Raw genomic sequence first — 20,827 nt, forward strand, 5'->3', positions numbered from 1 at the left:
TGCTTATATCTCGTAATCTACTTATTACACTCCGTTATACTAATTATTTTTGAAAGTAATATTGTTTGATTATTGTACTTACAAGAATTTAATCGGAACAAAAGACTGAAATTATTACAAATACAAAGAAAACTGAAATTGCAAAGAATTGTTATTTTAAGTAACAACGACGCCTGTGTTATGCCATATTTATCTAAATATTAACAGAATACGAAAAGTGCTTTTAATAAATAAATTTATTTTTACTTATTATCTATAACTATTTGCACGTTCTCGAGTTTAATTTACATTCGACTACTAAAATCTTCCTAAATTAGGCAAATCTCACAATGGAACTAGCAAATTGAATTTTTAAAGCGCCGTAGCTCATCGAGCAGTCTCCCGAATCATCCTCGTTAGCTATGCTTCTATTCGTCCCGGGAATCGGCATCCAAACGAACTACTTAATATTCCGACAGCGTGCAACGTCCACGGCGGAGATGCGCGAAGTACACTCGGATACCAATTGACGCGGAACATTTATTCCCGCAACTTTCGGTACAGCATCGCTCGCTTGCTTCAAGCCAATGGCTGACAAGTTTATCACAACGGCGAAACTGTTGAACAATACGTTCGAACGATACGTGCTTTACACGAAATTCGTATTGGCAAAAGTATAATATTTTGTGTTGGTACAACTTCCTTTGGTTTAATGTAATTTCGGCTTGTCGATAGAGACAAAAGATTTATTTATCGACACAAAAATACAAACATAAAGTGTAATGAAATATTATTCAAATATGATATAAATGAAATAAAAGAATAGAAGAAAACGATTGTCAGTATAATTGCTGCACAATAACAACATTCATAATTTATTAGCTCTTTCAAAATAAAACTTTAAAAAGGTACCCTCTTCGCGTTTCAGTCAGATTCGTTTTGTAATTTATCTTTCACGAATGAGTAACTTGATGAAGTATTATTTCCAAAATCGTGAAAAATAAACAAAGTTTATGTATATAATTATAATGATTACGTTCAGAAAATATAACAGTTGAGTAAGCGCTCAATAATTATTGCCTGTGATTGAAATAGACCTATGATATAGATTTATGATAAATTTAAAAAAATATACCAATAGCAACGAGCTTTCCGTTGTATTTTCTTAACATAGCCAATATATACGTTGTCCCATTATACGTTCTATATTTACTAATCGATAATGTCAATCCTTTTTACTTTGAGATATTGTATCAACAATTAGGGTAACTCTAGTATTTCCTATGCGGGGATTTACGTCGCAAAATGTCAGAAAAAAACAGAAGAAATGAGGATAATTGGCACGCAATCACTCTATTATATGCCTTTGTGTTATATTCATATTGTGTTATAATATCAGTTTTTTTATTATTAATGTTAATAAAACCACTGTCATTTGAATCAATTTGTCAAAGTAAAGAGCGCAATCATATATCATAATTCACATAAAATGTGATTACTGTAGGGAATACAAAAGGCTTAATGGTTATTTGTTGACATATAAGTATAAGTGTAGACCTAGGGATGGTAAAGAATAGAGTATAGTAAAGTACAAGTGTGTGCTTAGCTGTTGTAATATTTGTTCAACTTGAATGTCTTGTATATCCTATCTATTTGGAATAAACGGCATTTTTAGCGGGCGGATGTATGTAAAATATACAAAATGCGCAGATTAAATTCAGCGTATTAAATGTAATAAATGCATTACATGAAATATATATGTACCTTATATCATAACACTTGTAATATACGCAAAAGATTAGAATTATTATCTATTACCTACTTCGTACATATACCTACTTAACATTGTTATTCCTTAATAAAACTTTGCAGACGTATTTTATAAGTTATTACATCATTTTACGTCTTATTTCTAAGCATTAATCGTAAATTTTTTATGAGCCATGCATCCCACCTATGAACCACCGTATATTCCACTCCCATCGGAAGGATTGCAAAATGCAAGGGTTTTAAAAAGTGTTTTTTTGATATAAAAAATATTTTGGATTCCTAACATTTTTTTCATAGTATTGAACAATATAAAGTTTTTATTGATATAATTTATTTACCATAAACATAGTATCTAATATTTGAAAAATTAAATTTTTGTTGGACGCGGTGTACCAGGATAGTTTGATAAATCATTGACTTTTTTTTATTATTTTTTTTATCAAGATTCAACTTATATTTCAACATAATCTCCTTTTAAAAAGTTATTGACTTATCAAACTGCCCACGTACCAGAGTTACTTGATCGTTTTTATGAATTATTGTAAATCTTCATAAAAATGACATTGAATTATCATAAACGAGATAAACCTTCATTACGGTTGTTTCTCATGTCATATATGTGATGTGTACTTTCTGTATATGGGATAAGCTTCGTGCAAATCAGATTAGGTGCACAAAATCAGTGCATGAAGGAACGTGCACGTAAAGTTACGCGAGATAAATCCGACAAATTATGCAAACCGCGGAAGACGGATAATGTCATCAAGTAGGGAAACGCTCGCAAATTCTGTACTGTTCGAGAAGCTTTTAGTCCGGCATGAATAATAGAGACGTGTCGTTCCCAAGGCAAGGATTTATAGCCGTTCGCCCCAAAACTCCGCGCCATTTGTTTGCCCCTTTTCCTTCCCCAGCTTGCTTTAAAAGACAACAAAAAAATTCACGGAAAAATAAAGCTATACGACTATCTATTTAAAAAATTGTCTTTTGCGACACACACACACACACACACATTCAAAAAACTTGTGACTCTATACGAGGAAAAGAAATATTTATTGCAGAACATTTGCAGAACATAAAGGTCACGATTTTTGTAATTTGAAGGGCGACAACTTGAAGTAATATCATATAGTAATTTCCGAGTTTCGCAAAGTTCCAATCTTTTGTAAGCAAAGAAAGTTAAGTAATCAGAGAGTGATGAAGAAAAGCGTTTACTACTACAAAGGGCCTATACACTGCTCCGACAGGATAGTCTCGGCGCAATGCGACGGAAAACAATAAAACAACGCGCAACGGCCTGTGCGGACATTTTCCTTTGGTTGAATGCGGCGGCGAGGCGGTAATTCGTCCCTACTTGGCAATTTTAGAAAGTTCCAGACGGCCGCCGCAACTTTATATTCATTAACGGCGAGTTGCGGAAAAGAGGCAGGCAAATTTTCCGAACCTCAGCGCGCGCGCGAGCGCATATTGCAAAGTTTCGCGCCGGTGAATTCGACGAATGGCAAGCCTCCCTTCAGCGTTTCCGGCAAAGCGGTTTCGACTTTTACTAACGAACACTACCCAATACTGCGGATGCTTTTAGCGAGCGAAGAAACATACAGCCAAAGAAATTTCTATCCTTTACGACATTTCAGACTGTATTCTGAATATCTTAAGATCTCACGCTTATCTACTTCTATCTGCTGATTCCCTCGACCAAATTGAAGTCACTACTTCCGTAATGCGAAGTACAAGAAGAGAAGTAAAAGTTAAAGTCTATACTAGAAGCAATTAGTAGAATGGTTATAAAAGTATGTTTCTGAATAAAAATAATTTTTGTCTATTTTACTTAAATTTTGGCACGATAATAACATTTATATTTATTTAAGAAAAAAGGAATAAGAGCTTAAAATACTTAAAACACTGAAAGAAAAATTTTTTGTGACTATAATTGTATGGTAATGTAATTAGTTATCCATTTTTATGGTTCTCACTGCAACAATGTTAGTAATAACAATCGTATCTATATGTACAGTTCTCTCAAATATTAACTATATTTGTGTGATTAAAACAACTATAAATATTATTCTTGAGGCTTTCACGGGTGTTACCTATGTGACAATCTTGCGTTTCGCGGGTTTTCTCCGTGTTTAGATCCATTCTTGGAATGCCAACGTTTCGTGACCCTTGCAGTTCACTTCATCAGGGCGAGGAGCAGCCTGATACTGTATCAGGCAAAATATATTATTGTCCTAAAAAATGATTACAAATTCTAGTTAAATTATTGTAATTGCAATTTTTCTCTCTCAATGTACAACATATTCTCACGCAAAGTCAGGAATAATCAACAGATAGAATCTTCCCAGTCTATTTTGCGAAATACCATGAATTTTAAATAACTATATTTGTCGGAGCTGGAATCCTTTTTGTTTATGCTTAAATAATTCCGCTGGCTCGAAATAGGTAATGACACAAAATAAACCAGATTATTTCATATAGTATGTCTATATGACAGTTTTCGCACGGAACTATTCAGACGACAGATTGTTAAAACGAGTATCGTCTCAAGCGAGTTAACTTGAAAGGGGACTACGGAATTTCGCCTAATGCTAGGAAACTCGAATATACACCATTGCGCGTCTGTTTGCCGCTAGATAACTAGGGATACACACGCATCGTGTGCGCAGTACATGGAATGTATGGATACTACGTGCATTATACTACGTACAATGTTCCATTGTTAAGCGACTTCCGGATTATGTCATGTAATATTAAAGAGAATTGAGGTAATAAGGTAGAAAATTCATTTTAAAAAATCATTCATTTTTATGTCGTTTTGTAACAGCCTAATATACTAAAAATATATCTACATACATACATATATAATATAAATCATAAATTATTATTAATAAAATTGCCACTGTTGCAACGTTACATAGGATATTATCATAAAATTTAATTTATTCTTGATTCCACATTATCTCATCAAATATAAATCCTCGGAACGTGAAATTAAATATTAAATATAATTCTTAATTAACGGACGAAAAACTTTTAAAAATTCTGTAATTTATTCCGTCAAAGTTATCGCAATTTCAGAACATCTATTTCCTGCGCATCTATTTCCTGCATAAATCACGGCCGTGATTTATTCGAGGCAAAAATTTATGTACGGCAAATTGTTCGCAAGATCGGCCGTGTGTGCATGACTCGAGCATAACGTTCCGTAATTCCGCGCAATATAATATACGTGTTGTCGCATCGGGGCGAACAACACGATTGCGCTGCCATCCGTTCGGAATGAAACTATGGAAGGAAGCAGAGGACGTGGTAGTTGGTGATGGTAGTGGTGTGGAAGAGGAGGAGAAAGAGGAGGAAATGCATGGCAGACTCCCGTGTCCCAGGTGATCTCGCGTGCACGAAGCTGCGGCCGAACGAACTGTGCGGGCGACGTATGCTTTTCGACTCGATGACTAACCAGGCCCGGTTAATTGATCAGACGTATTTACCGCGGCACAAAGCAGCCACGACCGGAACCAGCGTGACATTGTTCATGAATTGTTCGTTCGCCATCAAACTGCGCGCGAGATCATTATCAATCTTACTCAGCGTTTAATGGAATGCAAACAACAACTTATATATAAATTTACTTCTCTCAGAAGAGACGGTTTCGTCAAACCTTAACGGAGCAATATTTGAGTTTATATTGCGCGATCGTAAAATGGATGTAACATTTCTGCGATAAAATAAAGATTTTCTGATAACGCAATCGACGTCGAATATTACTTCTTTTTTTCCCTTCCATTTTTTTTCAGTGAACCAATTTACCGATTTTTCCCTCTCAATTTGACGCGGACACAATACCCCGTTCGTGACAAAAAGAGAAAAGTGTAATTTTTTCAGGTGCGGTATTTTCAGCTTTGTGCTGATATATATGGTATGTAGATATAATGGAAATCATTTGACGAATTTTACTAGCCGGTTTAACGCTGGAGCAATTCCAGTCCAATTTGCACGGTATATCCCAGATGTATCGCTATTGCAGATAGCACGGAACATCATTGTGAATACGAAGCGAAGCATTAATGTCATACGAATAATTGTAGAATAGATAGGTAACTCGAGACTAGAGATTATTTAGCCGTTATAAATATCAAGCTTTAATCCATTCCCCGCGAATGATAATGTATTTCTCTCGATACTCAGAAACATATCACATTCTCGATTTCACAGGAAATGAACGAAAACCGCACGCCGTGAAATCGGAATTAAAATATACGCGAGTGAAATCAAGAAAACAGCATCTGTACCAACGCAATAAATTAGAGCGGATTTAAATATTACTTTTCTTGCATTCGTTGTGCGCGCGATATCGTGTCGATACAAAAGTGCTTTGCATTTTGAGTCGCGACCGAGCATGAAATCAATTATCGTTGTCGCCAGAGACCCGACCTTTCCCCGATATTTATTTAGCACTAAAGCGTGATCGTCATTATCCTCGCAGTGCCGCGTTCTAACCGGTGGTCGTAAATCAGGTGAGGAAACCTGACTGCGGCGTCTCCGATGGTAATGAATCGGAGAGTCGGCCGACAGCGAGAACGCATTGTAGCCTCGAGTTTCCACGCACCGTCGACGCGGCGTATGAATTTCAAGGGAATTAATGGCACCGGATTATATCTCGTAATCGCGTATCTATCACACGAACGACGTGCCCTCCCTACGGACCTATTTCGAACAAAGGGGGACCGAGTCTCCGCCACGTTGGACTATTAAAATGCAATTACCGATGAACCATTTAACTCTTATTACACAAGCATGGCCGGATCGATTGTCACAAAAAGGATTCTAAAAACAGGTGCATGAATATTAGTGACATTTTGAGAAAAGTAGTGGTAGATATTTGTGGAATCCTATATTGATTACGAAATATATTGCGCGAATGAGAAAAGAGAGATATACATAAAAAGATATGACCTGAAAAGATTATTTAAGAATCGAAATGTGAAAAAATCAATAAATGAAATTAATTATATTTTTCGTGGATTTTCAAGTAAATTTTTAATCACAACTGATTTAAATTTAAAATATTAATTATTTTCCCTCACATATGGAATAGATTTATAAAGTTTATATCATATGGACGATAAATTCACATAAATTTAGAGGTCAGGATCAAGCACGGTCCAGCAAAAATGTCTCCTCCGATAATTCGAAGAATGACTGATGAATACAAATTTGTACGTTTTCAAAAGACTCCTTTATTTTAGATATCAGTCGTATGACGATACGTTGTAAATACAGAATTGAATGTAGAGTGATGCAAGAAAGTGTAATTAATAATTTCTAGAAAAAAAGTTAACCCGACATGCTCCGACAACCATCCGGTGAATAATGCAATAAACAGAATTGCAATTGCTCGTAAATTGTGGGTCAAGCAAAAGGCAGATCATTAGAAGTTTTAAGCAAGATAAGGCATTTCTGTATATCCTGTGTATTTCCAATTAGGTACATCGATCATCGATTACATTCGCTAATGAGGAATAAAATTTAAAGCACAATATAGCTTTACGCGAGCGTGATGAAATAAACTATTTCAGGAATTAGTCGATCTATTTGAAAATCATCCGGATTTAATAAACTTCATTAAGTCGATTACGTAATAAATCTTACAAAACTGGCGTTCCTGAATTTACAAAATTATATTAACGAAAGTGTTAATTTAAACAAAATCTTTAAAACAGGGACTTTAAATATAAATGCAATTAACGATTACGTATTTAATTTTAAGTAACCTTTTTCTTAAATTTTCTATTATTATGATCATAATACTCTTATGTACGGATTAATATTTTTTTTTCTTACTACTCTCATATTACTATAAACGTTGATGAACGTCAACGTTAATTATCGTTTTTTTTTCTCTCACTGTGTTTCATCATGAATGAAAGTTTATATCGCAAACAAAACGCATAACGTCAAGCGAGGAAATTCTTTTATTCAATCTGTAAGTAACTCTTTCCGTCTACCGCGCACTTTGCTATGAATTACAAGGGGCCCTCCTTCGTAGAATTCACTCGTCGTCGCATCGGAGGCAACGACGTCTCTTCTTCATTCATACGTGTCCAGAATCGTTGACCGCGACCGCAACTACGTGACGGGATGACGGCCGCGCCTTGGGAAACAGGACGAAGGTAAGAAGGGAGACGTGCACGGTTCAAGAAGTTTGGTTCTCCGGTAACGGAATGTACACTAGAATCTTGAAAGTGCTCCACATGGCTCGCAAGGGGCTACTTCATAAGAATGTAACGTACAATTTCGCGTTGTCACGAACGTCAAGAACATTCGAAAGGATTAGTTACTCTAACGGGCCCCTGCGCTTGCGGTTTTGGTGCACCGCACTGGCTTAAACAGCCAATAACGTATCGCTTTAATCTTTGGTCGTTACAATATTTGTTCACGAAAAGAAGACATCGCAGTCCTAAGAAAATTCTCCTATAGAAAATGCTTTTTTGGAATATATATAATAATATTCAGAATTATGCTTGGAGGATAAAAAAAACTCCATATAAATGTTAATTCTTCATACTTTACCATTTTTAAATGTTAAACAAATGTCTCATAGGTATTTAAGAACGTATATAATTTTAAGAACTATTTAAATTTAAACTTTCAAAAATTAATCTAAATTAATTTAATTTATTATAGTAGTTAATAACTATTTTCGATGTACATCGAAATCTTATGTAAAGGGAACTGCTCCTTTCCTAATCATTGTTATTATAGTTTTGTAGTACGAGTGATAATCGATGTGCTTATCGACCAATTTGACACAGTCGTGTTAATTAAGAGTCAGAAACTTACGATGGCCTGTTGATCGACCCCGTTCGGAGGCGGAGGCGGACTGAAGCTGGCAGCGGTCGGCGCACCAGGGGCGGCGGGATGGGGTGCTCCTGCCGCAGGCGGCACCTGGGGCCCGCCGGTCGGGGGTGGTTGCTGGGGCGCACCGGCATTCTCCTCCTTCACCGTCACTGGTGGCGGTGGCTTAACGTCACCGGCTGCACCGGCCGCCCCCACGACACCCGCAACCCCGTTTACCGGAGGAGGGAAGACACCCCCACCATAGGGCGCAGCCATCCCTGTCTGCACCATATGCTGAAAAAAAAAAAAAAATTTCTTGTGAGTTTCAATGCTCAATCAAAGTAACATAAGATTAAGGGTAAGGATAAATTAAAGGGTTATTTTAATACCGATAAATGCATTGAAAAAAAATGTTATGTCAACAGCATTATTTGAATTGAAAATAATTGTATCAAATCAATAACACTATTAATGAAGCAAATACGTTATGCTCTGATTTTATTTGTTTCATTAATAGTGTTATGAATAAATAAAATTATTTTCAATTAAGATAATGTTGATATAACATATTTTCAGTGTGTAAACGTGACTTTAACAACTCAAAGTTTAGGATTTCATACAAATTCGTTTCTTGTAAAACTATTATGAGTAATGACTTAATTAATTTATGATTAAGACTATTTTTCTTATCATTATTTATTAATATAAGAAAAGGAAATTGATAATTACTAATTAAAACTTTCTGTGTCTATAAGAGTTAAATATTTACTAAATTATCCCCTGTCTACCATATAATTATTTTACATTAATTTTATATGTAATCTAATAAATTGACAAAATAGATGGACATCATTGGAGACATCTCTCTAGCTTAAAGAGATTAGTTATCTTTCAATTAATCTTATAATTTTTAATAAGATCAAAACACTGTTAATAATTTAAATATGAAGATAAATTATATTATAATAGATAACAGAAATGTATCTTATTAACTTTCACTAACGTTCAAACACTCTCTCGTCCATCATTCGCGATTTAAGATAGAGAAATACTTTTCTTACTATAAGTAGGTTTGACTCAGTTTTTCTGGTTTCTCCGAGATCGTTAAAGATGAAAGATAATGGCGAAAATCGCGTTGCCAATTTTTCGTGCGGTAGCGAACTATTTACCGTGACCGCAGGCAATCGTACTTATAGTAGAAAGATTTCTGGCAATGTTCCATTGGAATGTCGTGGCGGGCCACGATTGGTTGAATAATACCTTAACGCGAACCTAGTTCAGTAAAAACATTCTTACCCCAAAAATATAAGAGAACTAATCTTTCTCGTCTAAAGTCGAAGCTTGATTCTCTTTTTATAAACTTCACAAATATTTCAGACAAAAAATGTCCTTGTTAATTTCTGGCTAGAAGTTGGATTAACAATTTGCTAAATAAAAAAATTATAAATACTTTTAACTCTTCATTATTCACGTTAGATGTTCAGAAACACTCCCACCATATAAATTTGCTAAACACATGTACGAATGCTATTTATATACATTATTATATTTTATGAAAATTATTTTACAATTTAGAAACAATTTTTGCATTTATCTTTATCTAAAAAGATACCTTATATACAGAATATTATCAATCTTTATTTAGTTGTAAATAGCTAAAGAGACTATTGAAAATTGAGATAAACTGAGGTGTCAAAAACACGCTACATAAGTAATCCTGTTTAAAAAAATCACGCGAGTAATATAGAATTAAATATTTAAATTGCAATATCAGACAATAAAATATTCAGTATCAGATGATAAATATGCAATGTGGATATAAATTAATCATTGTATAATTCGCGTGTTAAATATACATTATATTAAATATACTATAAGAAATAAAGCTATGATAAAACTGATATGATTTCGCTGTTCATGAAGTTGCAACTATAAAATATAAATTTTTTATAAACTTACAATTTTTATTTTTTTTTGAGATCGTTTATTAAAAGTTACTAAATTTTATATCAGGTAAAAACAATCGATTTTAGTTAAACGATTTATAAAAAACAGGTTATGAAACAATAAAAATTCTTTCAGTAGCTAAGCGCAAGTGAAAAATTATCAACGTTCGACCAGGCTTTCTAGTTTAGCTATAAGGCCAGATAGTTTAAGTAAAAAGAGACAATTTTATGGAACGTGTAAAAGGCGGAGAAGGATCTGCGGGACGGCAAACGATTTACTATGGACAGCAGAGGGTAACTATAATTTATGATACGCCCCCGGGCTGTGCCATCCACAATCTCGCGCGTGGCAGGTTACAGATGGTTTGTCCAGTTCTCCCTTCTCTCGAGATTATTTCTGAACGCTATCCCTCGACCTCGCTCCGCTGCGAGAGAGCAAAGAGCCATTTGTTATTCCTACCTTGAACATTTTTCTGAAAACTCGATTTAGACCGGATTTCACCGATACGCACCGGCCGGGCCGCGCGAGCGAACGGAGATGAAGTTGCGCGAGGAAGAGCCCTTTGTTAAGTCTGAGAAATGAAGAACCTGGTCTCAGTAATTATGGAAGATCCGACATCAACAAAGTGTTGCAGCGATCCAGATGATTCCTCGCGTCTGATTACGATAGCAAAGTCTATGATAAATTAACAGCTGTCGTTTATATGAAAATGGTCAGAAGTAATGGATGTGTAAGAACAGAAGTGTGATTTATCATTTTATATACGTAACGCCATATAAAAGCAACGAGAAATACATAATGTATCATATAAAAGCAATGAGAAATACGTAATATATCATATAATGCATATGTGCAGAAAATTATGCCTCTCTATCTTTTAATTGTAAAGTTGATGTTTTAATATTTAAAATGCATAATTACAATCCGTGTCGATATCGTCAATATTGAATCCATACACTTATATAATAAATCTAATTTCATTTAATTTCATCTATATTATATCATATTTACTTTTAGATTTTATGTTTATTTTTATTATCTCAGAATGTGATTTCTTCGAACATTGATTTCGTAAAGTTTGTCACAATTTCATTTGCTAAACATGTACACGAAATATCCAATTGCCTTTTCAAATTTTGTAACACAAAGACAATTTTTTTTCAACCGAGATTCAATTATGGATACTCATACACAGAGTAAATAGAATTCTAAAAAAAAACCACGAAATAAAAAACTGTTAGAACAAGATTTCAAAAGTTTGATCACGATCGGTGATATTAACAAGAAAAATCTAACGAATACAATGAATAGAAACAAGAGAGGTAATCTCTGCGAGGAAGTATACATTGTTCATACAGGAGACAATCAATGAAAGGATACGTGGAGCAGAATACTTCACGTGTGAAGGAATCCCTTTAGAAAAGCCTCGCGGCGAATGAGAACTGAAACTAAGTTTGAGCGAAATCGAGGAAAGTCGCCTCTGGCTCTGCACATCACATTCCCCTTCTACCGGCTTTCTATTCCGCAAGCGTAGCTTAATCAACGAAAGGGACAGGATAAGAAAAAGAAGAGCGTACACGCTGAAGAACGTGATCCCGAACCGACCTAATTTTCTCTCGCTGGCACGGGAAATATGTCTTCCGATTGGCTGAGATAAAGTCACGGCTCTTCGTCCCGATCACGAAGATAAAGGACTTTGGGAAGGATTAAAAACGCATTAATCTCCCTAGTCGATGAGTACGAAGAAATATTATAGATTTAACTTCCCGACCACTAACTGCTCCGTTAATTGATTTTTCTAATTTATTTAAAATGAACGCGTTCGCGAATAAGAGAATCCTGGCAAAAGTTTTAACTTTGCAATAAAGTCGAGTGTAGATATTTCTTCGTATGTCGTAATAGCTGCCGGAAGTTGGAATGCGGCATGTTAAAATTAAACTCGAGTCACGTCAAATCGAATCAAATTTAAGTCACGTTCATAAGTGGGGAGCTAAAAGGAAGTTTCTGTCTGCCACGAATAAAATATTACGTTAAAATTACCCGTGTTAGCAGACAACGGAATGTTTGTGTAAGCAGAAAATTTTTAAAAAATTTCTTTAAATATCACAGAGATTTGTCAATGTTGCAAATATCGTGCGGATATTGGCTACGTTTACACAGTGCGCTTAGTCTGCGACCTATACGATAGGTGTCTTTGTTTAATATACAGGATAAACAAGGACATCTATCGTATAGGCCGCGGGCTAAATGCACGGTGTAAACGTAACCATTGTAGAAAGGAATAAGTTTCTTTGACATCCCCATTGTCAAACCTCAAGATAAAATTCTCAATCCCATTTTAGTAGATGGTTCGTTCTCGCTCGGTCAACGACAGTCTAACAGTTCTTTGTCGTCTGCTCCTTCTTTTTCCCTTTTTTTTATAATCGTGAACAGAGCGAGACTTCCCGCGAGCGGTAGTACATACAAGGGACCATTCAGAGCACGCTTCCCCTTCGGCGTCAGCGGAGCATGTCGCCACAGCTAGCTGGGCCTTACGGCGATCGCGTGCGCGAGCTCGAGGAACGTAATGAAAAAAAATTTTAATGACCCCAACGTTAATTCGATCAGCTACCTCGGGCGTAGAGAATGAATGACGAAATGCACGGCGCTCTAGTGCCGTTTCTGCTTGGTAATGCAATGCACTCGCGTTGCCGTTGCTTAATTGGATACTCGAGGCAAATGATTATTCGAACGGTTATGCGAATTGTCGATTCATCTTCTATTGGGTTCACACGATTAATATGAGCATCGTTGAGTCTAATATAACCCTCTTAGCTATTATTTTGAACTAAACTAAATTTAAATTACAATTGAAATTAAATATTTTAATTTCAAACAATTTAATTACGCATTAATTACATAGAAGAAACAATTTTGCTGAAATATTTAAAAAATTAAGTAGATACAGATCTGAAAATAATTTTGTTGAACCGTCAAACTAATTATGTTAGGAAATATTCAAAATACTGCAAACAATATTTAGCAGCCAATTTGAACGTCCTACATACGTAATTTTCTTGGTCCAAAATTATTTTCAGATCTATATCTCTAACTAAATTTGTAGATACTTCAGCATAATCATTCTTTCCGTGTAAATTTTAAGTTTGTAAATTGTAGTTTTTTTTCTTAATTTTTAATGTAAAAGATCATCAAAATAATATAGAATTTGAAAGGTTTAAAAAGTAACTCAAAAAAATAATTTAGTTCTCTAGATACATTGTATTTAATATAAATTAGTGAAAGAAGAGATAGAGAGGGGCATAAAGAGATAAAATTTAAAGTAAATAGGATTGTATTACTTCATACCGTTTGCCCTTTGATTTTCGGAACTTTGTACACCGCAGGATTGGCAAGGATGATCGTTACAACCTAAAGTACTCACGCGGATCACTTGCATCTCATGTTACGAAGAGCTAAACTAGTACAGGCTACGAAAATCCGAGTTATCTCAACGTATCGGCCTCTCTGCTTCAGATCGATTCATGGGAGTACTACAGAGTATATCAGACCAACGACCTATTTCGAGAGTACCATCGACCAAACAAAATGGCACTTTTCGCATGCACAGCGCCTGTCTTATCGACTAAAATTGGGGGGTTGGGAAGCGAATAACCGGCAAACCAGGGAACTGGCTTGTCGATCTGCACGGAGAATCAACGTTATCGGAATTGGCAATAGAAAAAGCGGACGCTATGCGAAGAGGCTGTTTCGCGCGGGTCCGCGAGGAGATGCGCAAATCGAAATGGATTGCATAAACACCGTTTCATCGCGCAATCACAGCATTTCGCATAGCGCAAATTCCTCAATTCTGTAACAGAAACACATGTGTCAAATCAAAATATTTTGAATAAATAACATACTTCTCTGAAACTCACTAAAATTTTTATTACCAGTTTTGATACTAATTTTTATTAATAAAATTTTTGTTAAAAAAAAATTTCAATGTCAAAACTATGAAAATAAAATTAAAATAAAATATAAATCTACTTCAAATAATTATCTACTATTTAAAAATTAAGATAAGTCCCCAAGTGATCAGGACTCATATATTCTAGTTGCGAATTAATGAAGGTATGACAAATGCGGACGATATTATGAAAAAAGAATAAATTAACTCTTAATGAATAGAGAGAGAATTGACTTAATTATAAGATACAAAATTGCGTTAGCAACGCGGAACTTGACATTTTAAACTTAATTCGCACGAAACTGCTATTTTGCGAATTAACCCATTTTCGTAATATCAAATATGGAAATGTTATTATTGTAATTTTACAGAATAGCTACAAAATAATGGATATGTTTGTAATTCCGTGTTGCGTTCGAGACAATGGCATGGGTCGGAAAACAGCTTATTTGCGCATTGCTATTCGCAGCTGTATCAGGATGCATCGCGCCACGTTTGAAATGCAAAAGCGAGCATCGCGCTGCTACACCAACGATACAACCGCTATGGAAAAATCAAGAAAGACGCATCCCCCACGGCGAAGAAAGAAACATGCACCTCCTTCGGATATTATCATATATTAATGAAAAATAATACCAGGATAAATGCAATTTTCATTAACTTTATATGAAATTTTGTTGTATTCATATTTTTAAAAAGTACAGAAATAAAAAAAAAATAGAAAAAAAATTATAAGAAAAAAATTACAAAATAATACGTTCCAATTTATGACAATTAAATTTTCTAGAAACAAAACGTGCTTAAAGAAGATCTGATAAAAACAGGAATCAGAGAGCGTGCTGCCTCACGCTGACTTGCATAAACACAACTAAAATACTTTCTATCTATATACTGTTTAACTTTCCCTCGCATTTAGCTAACATTAAGCTTGAACGAATGATGACTACTTAGATTTTCTTCCTCCAATAACAGACTTATTATTTAATATTATAATTCAAATTATAATTTATAGAAAAAAAGCAGTTTATAATTATCTAATAAAATAATTTGGACGCAAATCAAATATAATTGAACGATGGAAAAATTCATAATTAAAAGTTTATAAGCGGTATAACATATGCTGTTTAGAAATCTATAAAGGTACCAACGCATATCGACTTTTATGGAGATGTTACTCATTGCTACTTCACGGGGCTTTTCCGTAGAGTTCTGGTGCAACTGCCATTACGTCATATCCAGAAAGCTAGCAATAATTTCAGACACACACACACACACACAGCACGAGGAAAGTGCTCGTAATTTAACCATCGGGTTTTCATCTCGAGTACTCTCACGAGTGTGCCGACATGGGACGACTTTAAGTTTCTGCGACAGCGGTTTGCCCTTGAGTATTAGGATTCGAAACTCGCGCGCTGGTAGTACGGTCACCCTTCCTCGTCCTTTCGATGTTTTGACGCCAGTAAAGCGCGAACGAGAGCCGCCAAGAATAAACCTGAAATCAATAGCGAACACAACGCCCGAGAGAGCAAGAGAAAGAGAGACAAAGAGCAAGGCAGAAGCTAGAATAGAGATAGAGAGAAAGCGGATAATGGCGGGAGGTTTTCCGACCTAACGAGCTTAAAGTACATCCGGCATATCCTTCTCTATGCGCTCCACTTTGTCTTCTGTAGATTTTTCGTCTTATGATTACCAAAGTCTCATTTTGATGCCTGACGAGAATAAGCATCTACAGAAAATATTATGAATCTTTATTACACGGCGCTTCCCGGAATTGACAAGTTAAAAAGCATTGACGGGAATCATAAAAAGTAGTCGATGTTTTATGATGCGTGTTATTTAGTTTCTGCGATATCGTTCTCTGTACCGTGTTGTTCCTTGCGCTGAGACGATACTATTTTTATTATGTGACTGTTACAGTTGACTACATTCATAATAATATCAGCTCTTTTCATTACTATTAATTTATAATTTGGAAATTGAGCATAGTTGAAATATTTTATTCCAATCAAAATTTAAAAGCTGAATATGATGACGGAAAGCCAACAATGCTTATTAATCATTGCTTATATCAATTCTCGGTCAATTTTATAATATTCTTCAAAAGAAAATAAATTCTCGTTTTGAGTATATAATAATGAGTTTTTCTAAAATTATTTTGATAGTCCAGAGCAAAATTATTTTCAGATCTATTTCTAAATTTTTTAATACTTTAGCAAAATCGATCCTTCTGTGTAGAAAAAAGAGAACTGGAAATATATTTTAATTCGCGACGAAATCGTTACGATCAAGTCAGCCAATTGGTTATAACAATACGGTGGAAGAGAATGCGATCGCTTCCATTCTCGTTCCTATATGCCTCTTTCTCGTACGATCGCTCTTTTCCTCATTCCCCTCGCTCGCCGAGTTAAATACTCTAATTCGCGCTAATGGATGGCCCGTTGCTAGTGGATCGTTTCTAAAGAGCCTCTTCCCGGTCGGGACGGACGCGTCATTCAGCAGAGCGCGTTCACGCCACTCGGGCCACTTGGGACCATGTAACAAAGCGTCGTCAATAATCGGGCCCTGTTCTCCTGAGATCGACATCTAGCCGCACAAAGGAAATCGCCCATTTGATAGGAGTGCCTGGCCTGACGTAGCATTGCAATCTTATATAGCGTGCAATCTTACATATATAGCGGTTAGTAGTCGATGTACAATACATGTACACAACGGAGCATAAAAGTCGCTAAGGTCTACGTGGTAATTACATCCGCCATCGATCGTCGACATCGATCGGCTCTTCCGTCACGTAACGAGATGTTACGTAAGCAGCTTCGCGTGTATCTCTCTTTTGGCACACAGCGCGAGTCTATCTATTTAAATCTATACGTCTCGTTGTGATTATCTTCAGAAACCTATATAAACATATTCAATAATGATTTACCTTACGATAAGCGTCTGGGTTAATAGTATTAATTACTATACCGCGGATAGGGGTCAGATAAACGACTAGATTATCCTTCGCGAGAGATGCGAACTGTTTTTGACTAAAAAAATTCGACACTTTCATGTTCACGAACTTACGTCTGCTGCATATTCTCGTTGAGCGATCTCTATCTCGCACGGCAGAGGTATTATAACGATAAGGAACCCATCTGTGAATCAGAGCGAACCGATCTACGTTACGTGATAACGATCGACAAGCGTTCTGCCTCAACGTCACGGTCGAATGATCACAGAGAGTACTCCGTCCGCGTTTACCTCTCTGTCCGCGAATGACGATTTCAAAGAGAATTCAGTCCATTTTGTCAGACATTGAACGCGTCCCGACCTTCAGCTATCTCTACCTCTGCACGTAAATTTTCACACGCATGCGAAGCTTGATAGCGACCGCGCCGTTTCCTTTCCGCAAAGCGCGCTATTTTCGTCGAAAAATACACAGCCGGGAAATTAAAGCGGTTCGCGAGAATTTGACGTGCGCTCCACCAGGCTGGGAGATTTTATCCGTCAAAAAAAAATACTGCAGAGATATACGACGTTACGTGCGATAAATGTGCTGTATGCTTACAACATTTAACGATCGCTAAACTGTGTTTATCTACATGCGTATCCAAGATTCCGAGAGAAATTTTATGCGCCATCAGCTTTTTAGTGGCTGTAAAAACTTTTTTAAATTGCAATGTTGTACTTTGGCGATTAATTCTTAACATTTTATTTCTCTCTATGCAACTTCATTTCTATCATCTTCCTCATTTCATAATTTTTATCATAAAATATGCTTTATGAATGTTTTATAAATATTTATGAAAAGCTTTAAAGTCCAAATAAAAATACACAATTTAACGATAATATACAATTTTTAACGTCTGCTTACGTCATTTGCTTTTTTTTGCGCGTATATCATCATTTTTTTATGATCTAAACCCACACAATAAACAAAGTATTTTTAATTTTGATAAAACTATTCAAAACAAATCTCTAACTGAAACATGACAATTCTAAAACTTGCTTAGAAAAAAGAATTACCTAATGATCGAAAACTATTTATATAAAGCGACATTTAAAAAATAAAGTCTAATTATTTCAATGCAAACATGAACTTGATATTTACAGTTAGAAATGGAGATTTAAAAAGTCAAGAAAATTTAGAGTATGTAAAAGATGAACAAATGTCGCAGCAAATCGATAACATCTGTATTTACGGATATAGGTTATTTTATCTATATTAATAACATATTACTCCGCTCCAATTCCATTCGTTGATATAAATTAATTTACGATAAATGTCACGCGGCTTTTACCGCAGAGCGCGTTTCTGCAAACTGCAAAAGTGGTCAAATTATGTTCAATTCATTCATCATTTGAGTAAAGTCGTATTGTCTCAACCATCCGGACAATAATCGTGAAACTCGAAGATAAAAATCTAAATGCGTTTTTAGCCATTTATCTCGTTATTTTATCAATAAACGTTTTCGCGATATGACAGCGCGCGGTCGGAGTTATAAAATCAGTTTTCGCATTGTCGTGGGTACAATAAAAATACTCTTGTCGAGATTTCGCGAGAACTGGCCTGCAGTGCGAATTGATATCACCGTGCGCGTACGCTGTCCGGAAGCGCGAAAGTTTCATAAATCGTCTAAATGCGAGCAACTTTTATCAGTGCGAACGCGCGTACTCGAGAACTCGGAAATGAGTCCAGTATCTAGAGACTCGCGAAATACGAGCATCGAGAGATCGCGGGAGTGACAGGAAATTGAAAAATTCTGCGTCCCCAGGGGAAACGCCAAGGCAACGAGGTACGTAACGAGATTTCGTCGTCGTTCGACGAGTCCGAAGATGGAATCGCTCTTGAAACTCGGCTGACTGGACTCGTGTACTTTTTACTAATCTCCGGATTGCATCCCGAATCAGATCGCCAAAAGTGCCGAGGTCAAAACATTAATCAAAAACATTGATGCAATTCGTTGATATATTCTCTCTAAATTTCTTGGAATGAAATCTCACTCGAAAAAATAGATGTATAGAGTACACAACGTAAATCTGGAGTGCAGAAGAATGCCATTAGTATTTCACTCGAAAAAATTAGTATTTTCCAATGAAGCGAAAAAATGGCTAATGAATTTATTCCTATTATATTAACTTTTAATATGATTAAGTCTTCATGTCCTACTATTTATTTTCTTTGAAATGCGTAGAGGAGCATTTGACTAAATAATAGTCTCTACGTTTTCCCTTTTTTCTAATACACTACTTTATAAATATCTTTATAACTAATTTATAATACTTTATAAATTTCTAGAGATATTAAAGTATACGTGAGAATCACTTAATAACTTTTGTATATTTGTAAAAATGGTGAAAATTAACCCGAACGACCTAACGTGTGCATATAATTAAATTCTTTATAAAAAAAAGTCGTAAGATTATTTTTATCGTAATTATCTAATTTCTACGAAATCCTTGGAATGTTAGTACTTGACGAGAACAGTGGGTCCATTCAAGTTACATCTCGAAGAAAGAAAGGTTCTTTCAACGATATTGCTCGTTTCCGCGCGCGCACTACCGCTTCTAGTTCAACTCTTTCAATCCCGAAACTTGGTAATTACAGCCGGGCTTTTTTCGTGGTGACTTCGCCAAAGTGTTATAAACTCGGATAAAAATGATTCAACGGTTCGCCGAGGTAATTAACGGATCAGAATCCTTGCGCGATAAAGATCGTCCTACTGATCTTATGATTGACGACAGTCATTTTATAATTAAGATTTCGTCGCCAGATGCTTATTAATAGAGAATGAGCCGTGTTATAAAATCCTTTGTGCCATAGCGGATAACATCGATCCTCTTATCATAAAGCCCACTTTAAACGATCTATAATTCGCGACCAAATTCAAGATAAAATTCTACTAATAATTTTATATGTCACGTATTTATTTATATTTAGGATATTAAAAGATTCTCGCTCGACATTCACTGTAGATTTCAGACTAATACGTTGCCGTTTTCATAGGAATTTATTTCAACAAATAAAAAGAAAGAGAAAAAATATTACACAGTATTTTTAAAGTTTTGGAAAATAATTTAATATAGATAATCGTGATAATAGCAGTTGAATTTTAATAAACTGCTACTTGTCTATAAATAATTTGATAGATTTTCATTTATGCGTACAGAGTAAAAAAAAGTCTCAATGCGATTGAGAATCACTGACAACTCAATGAGGGCGTCATTATTCGAGCGAGCATGGCCCTTCGGAATTACCCTTCGGGAGATAGACCCTTTCCAGACTTATCCCCTCGCATCTTTCCCCTTTCCATACATTGTTCCTATAACATATAAGTGCGTGCGTGCGTGTGAGAGAAAAGGGAGGGAGGG

General features: G+C 35.6%; 1 protein-coding gene across 3 annotated transcripts in view; it reads right to left on the reverse strand.

The window, feature by feature from the left end:
* LOC108729863 (RNA-binding Fox protein 1) overlaps positions 1–20,827 on the reverse strand; it is a 161,552-nt gene that overhangs the window by 96,316 nt on the left and 44,409 nt on the right. For all 3 annotated transcript variants that reach the window (XM_018459202.1, XM_018459204.1, XM_018459205.1), the window contains exon 2: positions 8,587–8,877. In XM_018459202.1, the coding sequence (XP_018314704.1) occupies positions 8,587–8,877 (291 nt within the window). The remainder of the gene's footprint in view (positions 1–8,586; positions 8,878–20,827) is intronic.

Source organism: Mycetomoellerius zeteki, unplaced genomic scaffold (assembly GCF_001594055.1).
Source record: "Mycetomoellerius zeteki isolate Tzet28-1 unplaced genomic scaffold, Tzet1.0 scaffold80, whole genome shotgun sequence".
Classification (NCBI taxonomy): Eukaryota; Metazoa; Arthropoda; class Insecta; order Hymenoptera; family Formicidae; genus Mycetomoellerius; species Mycetomoellerius zeteki.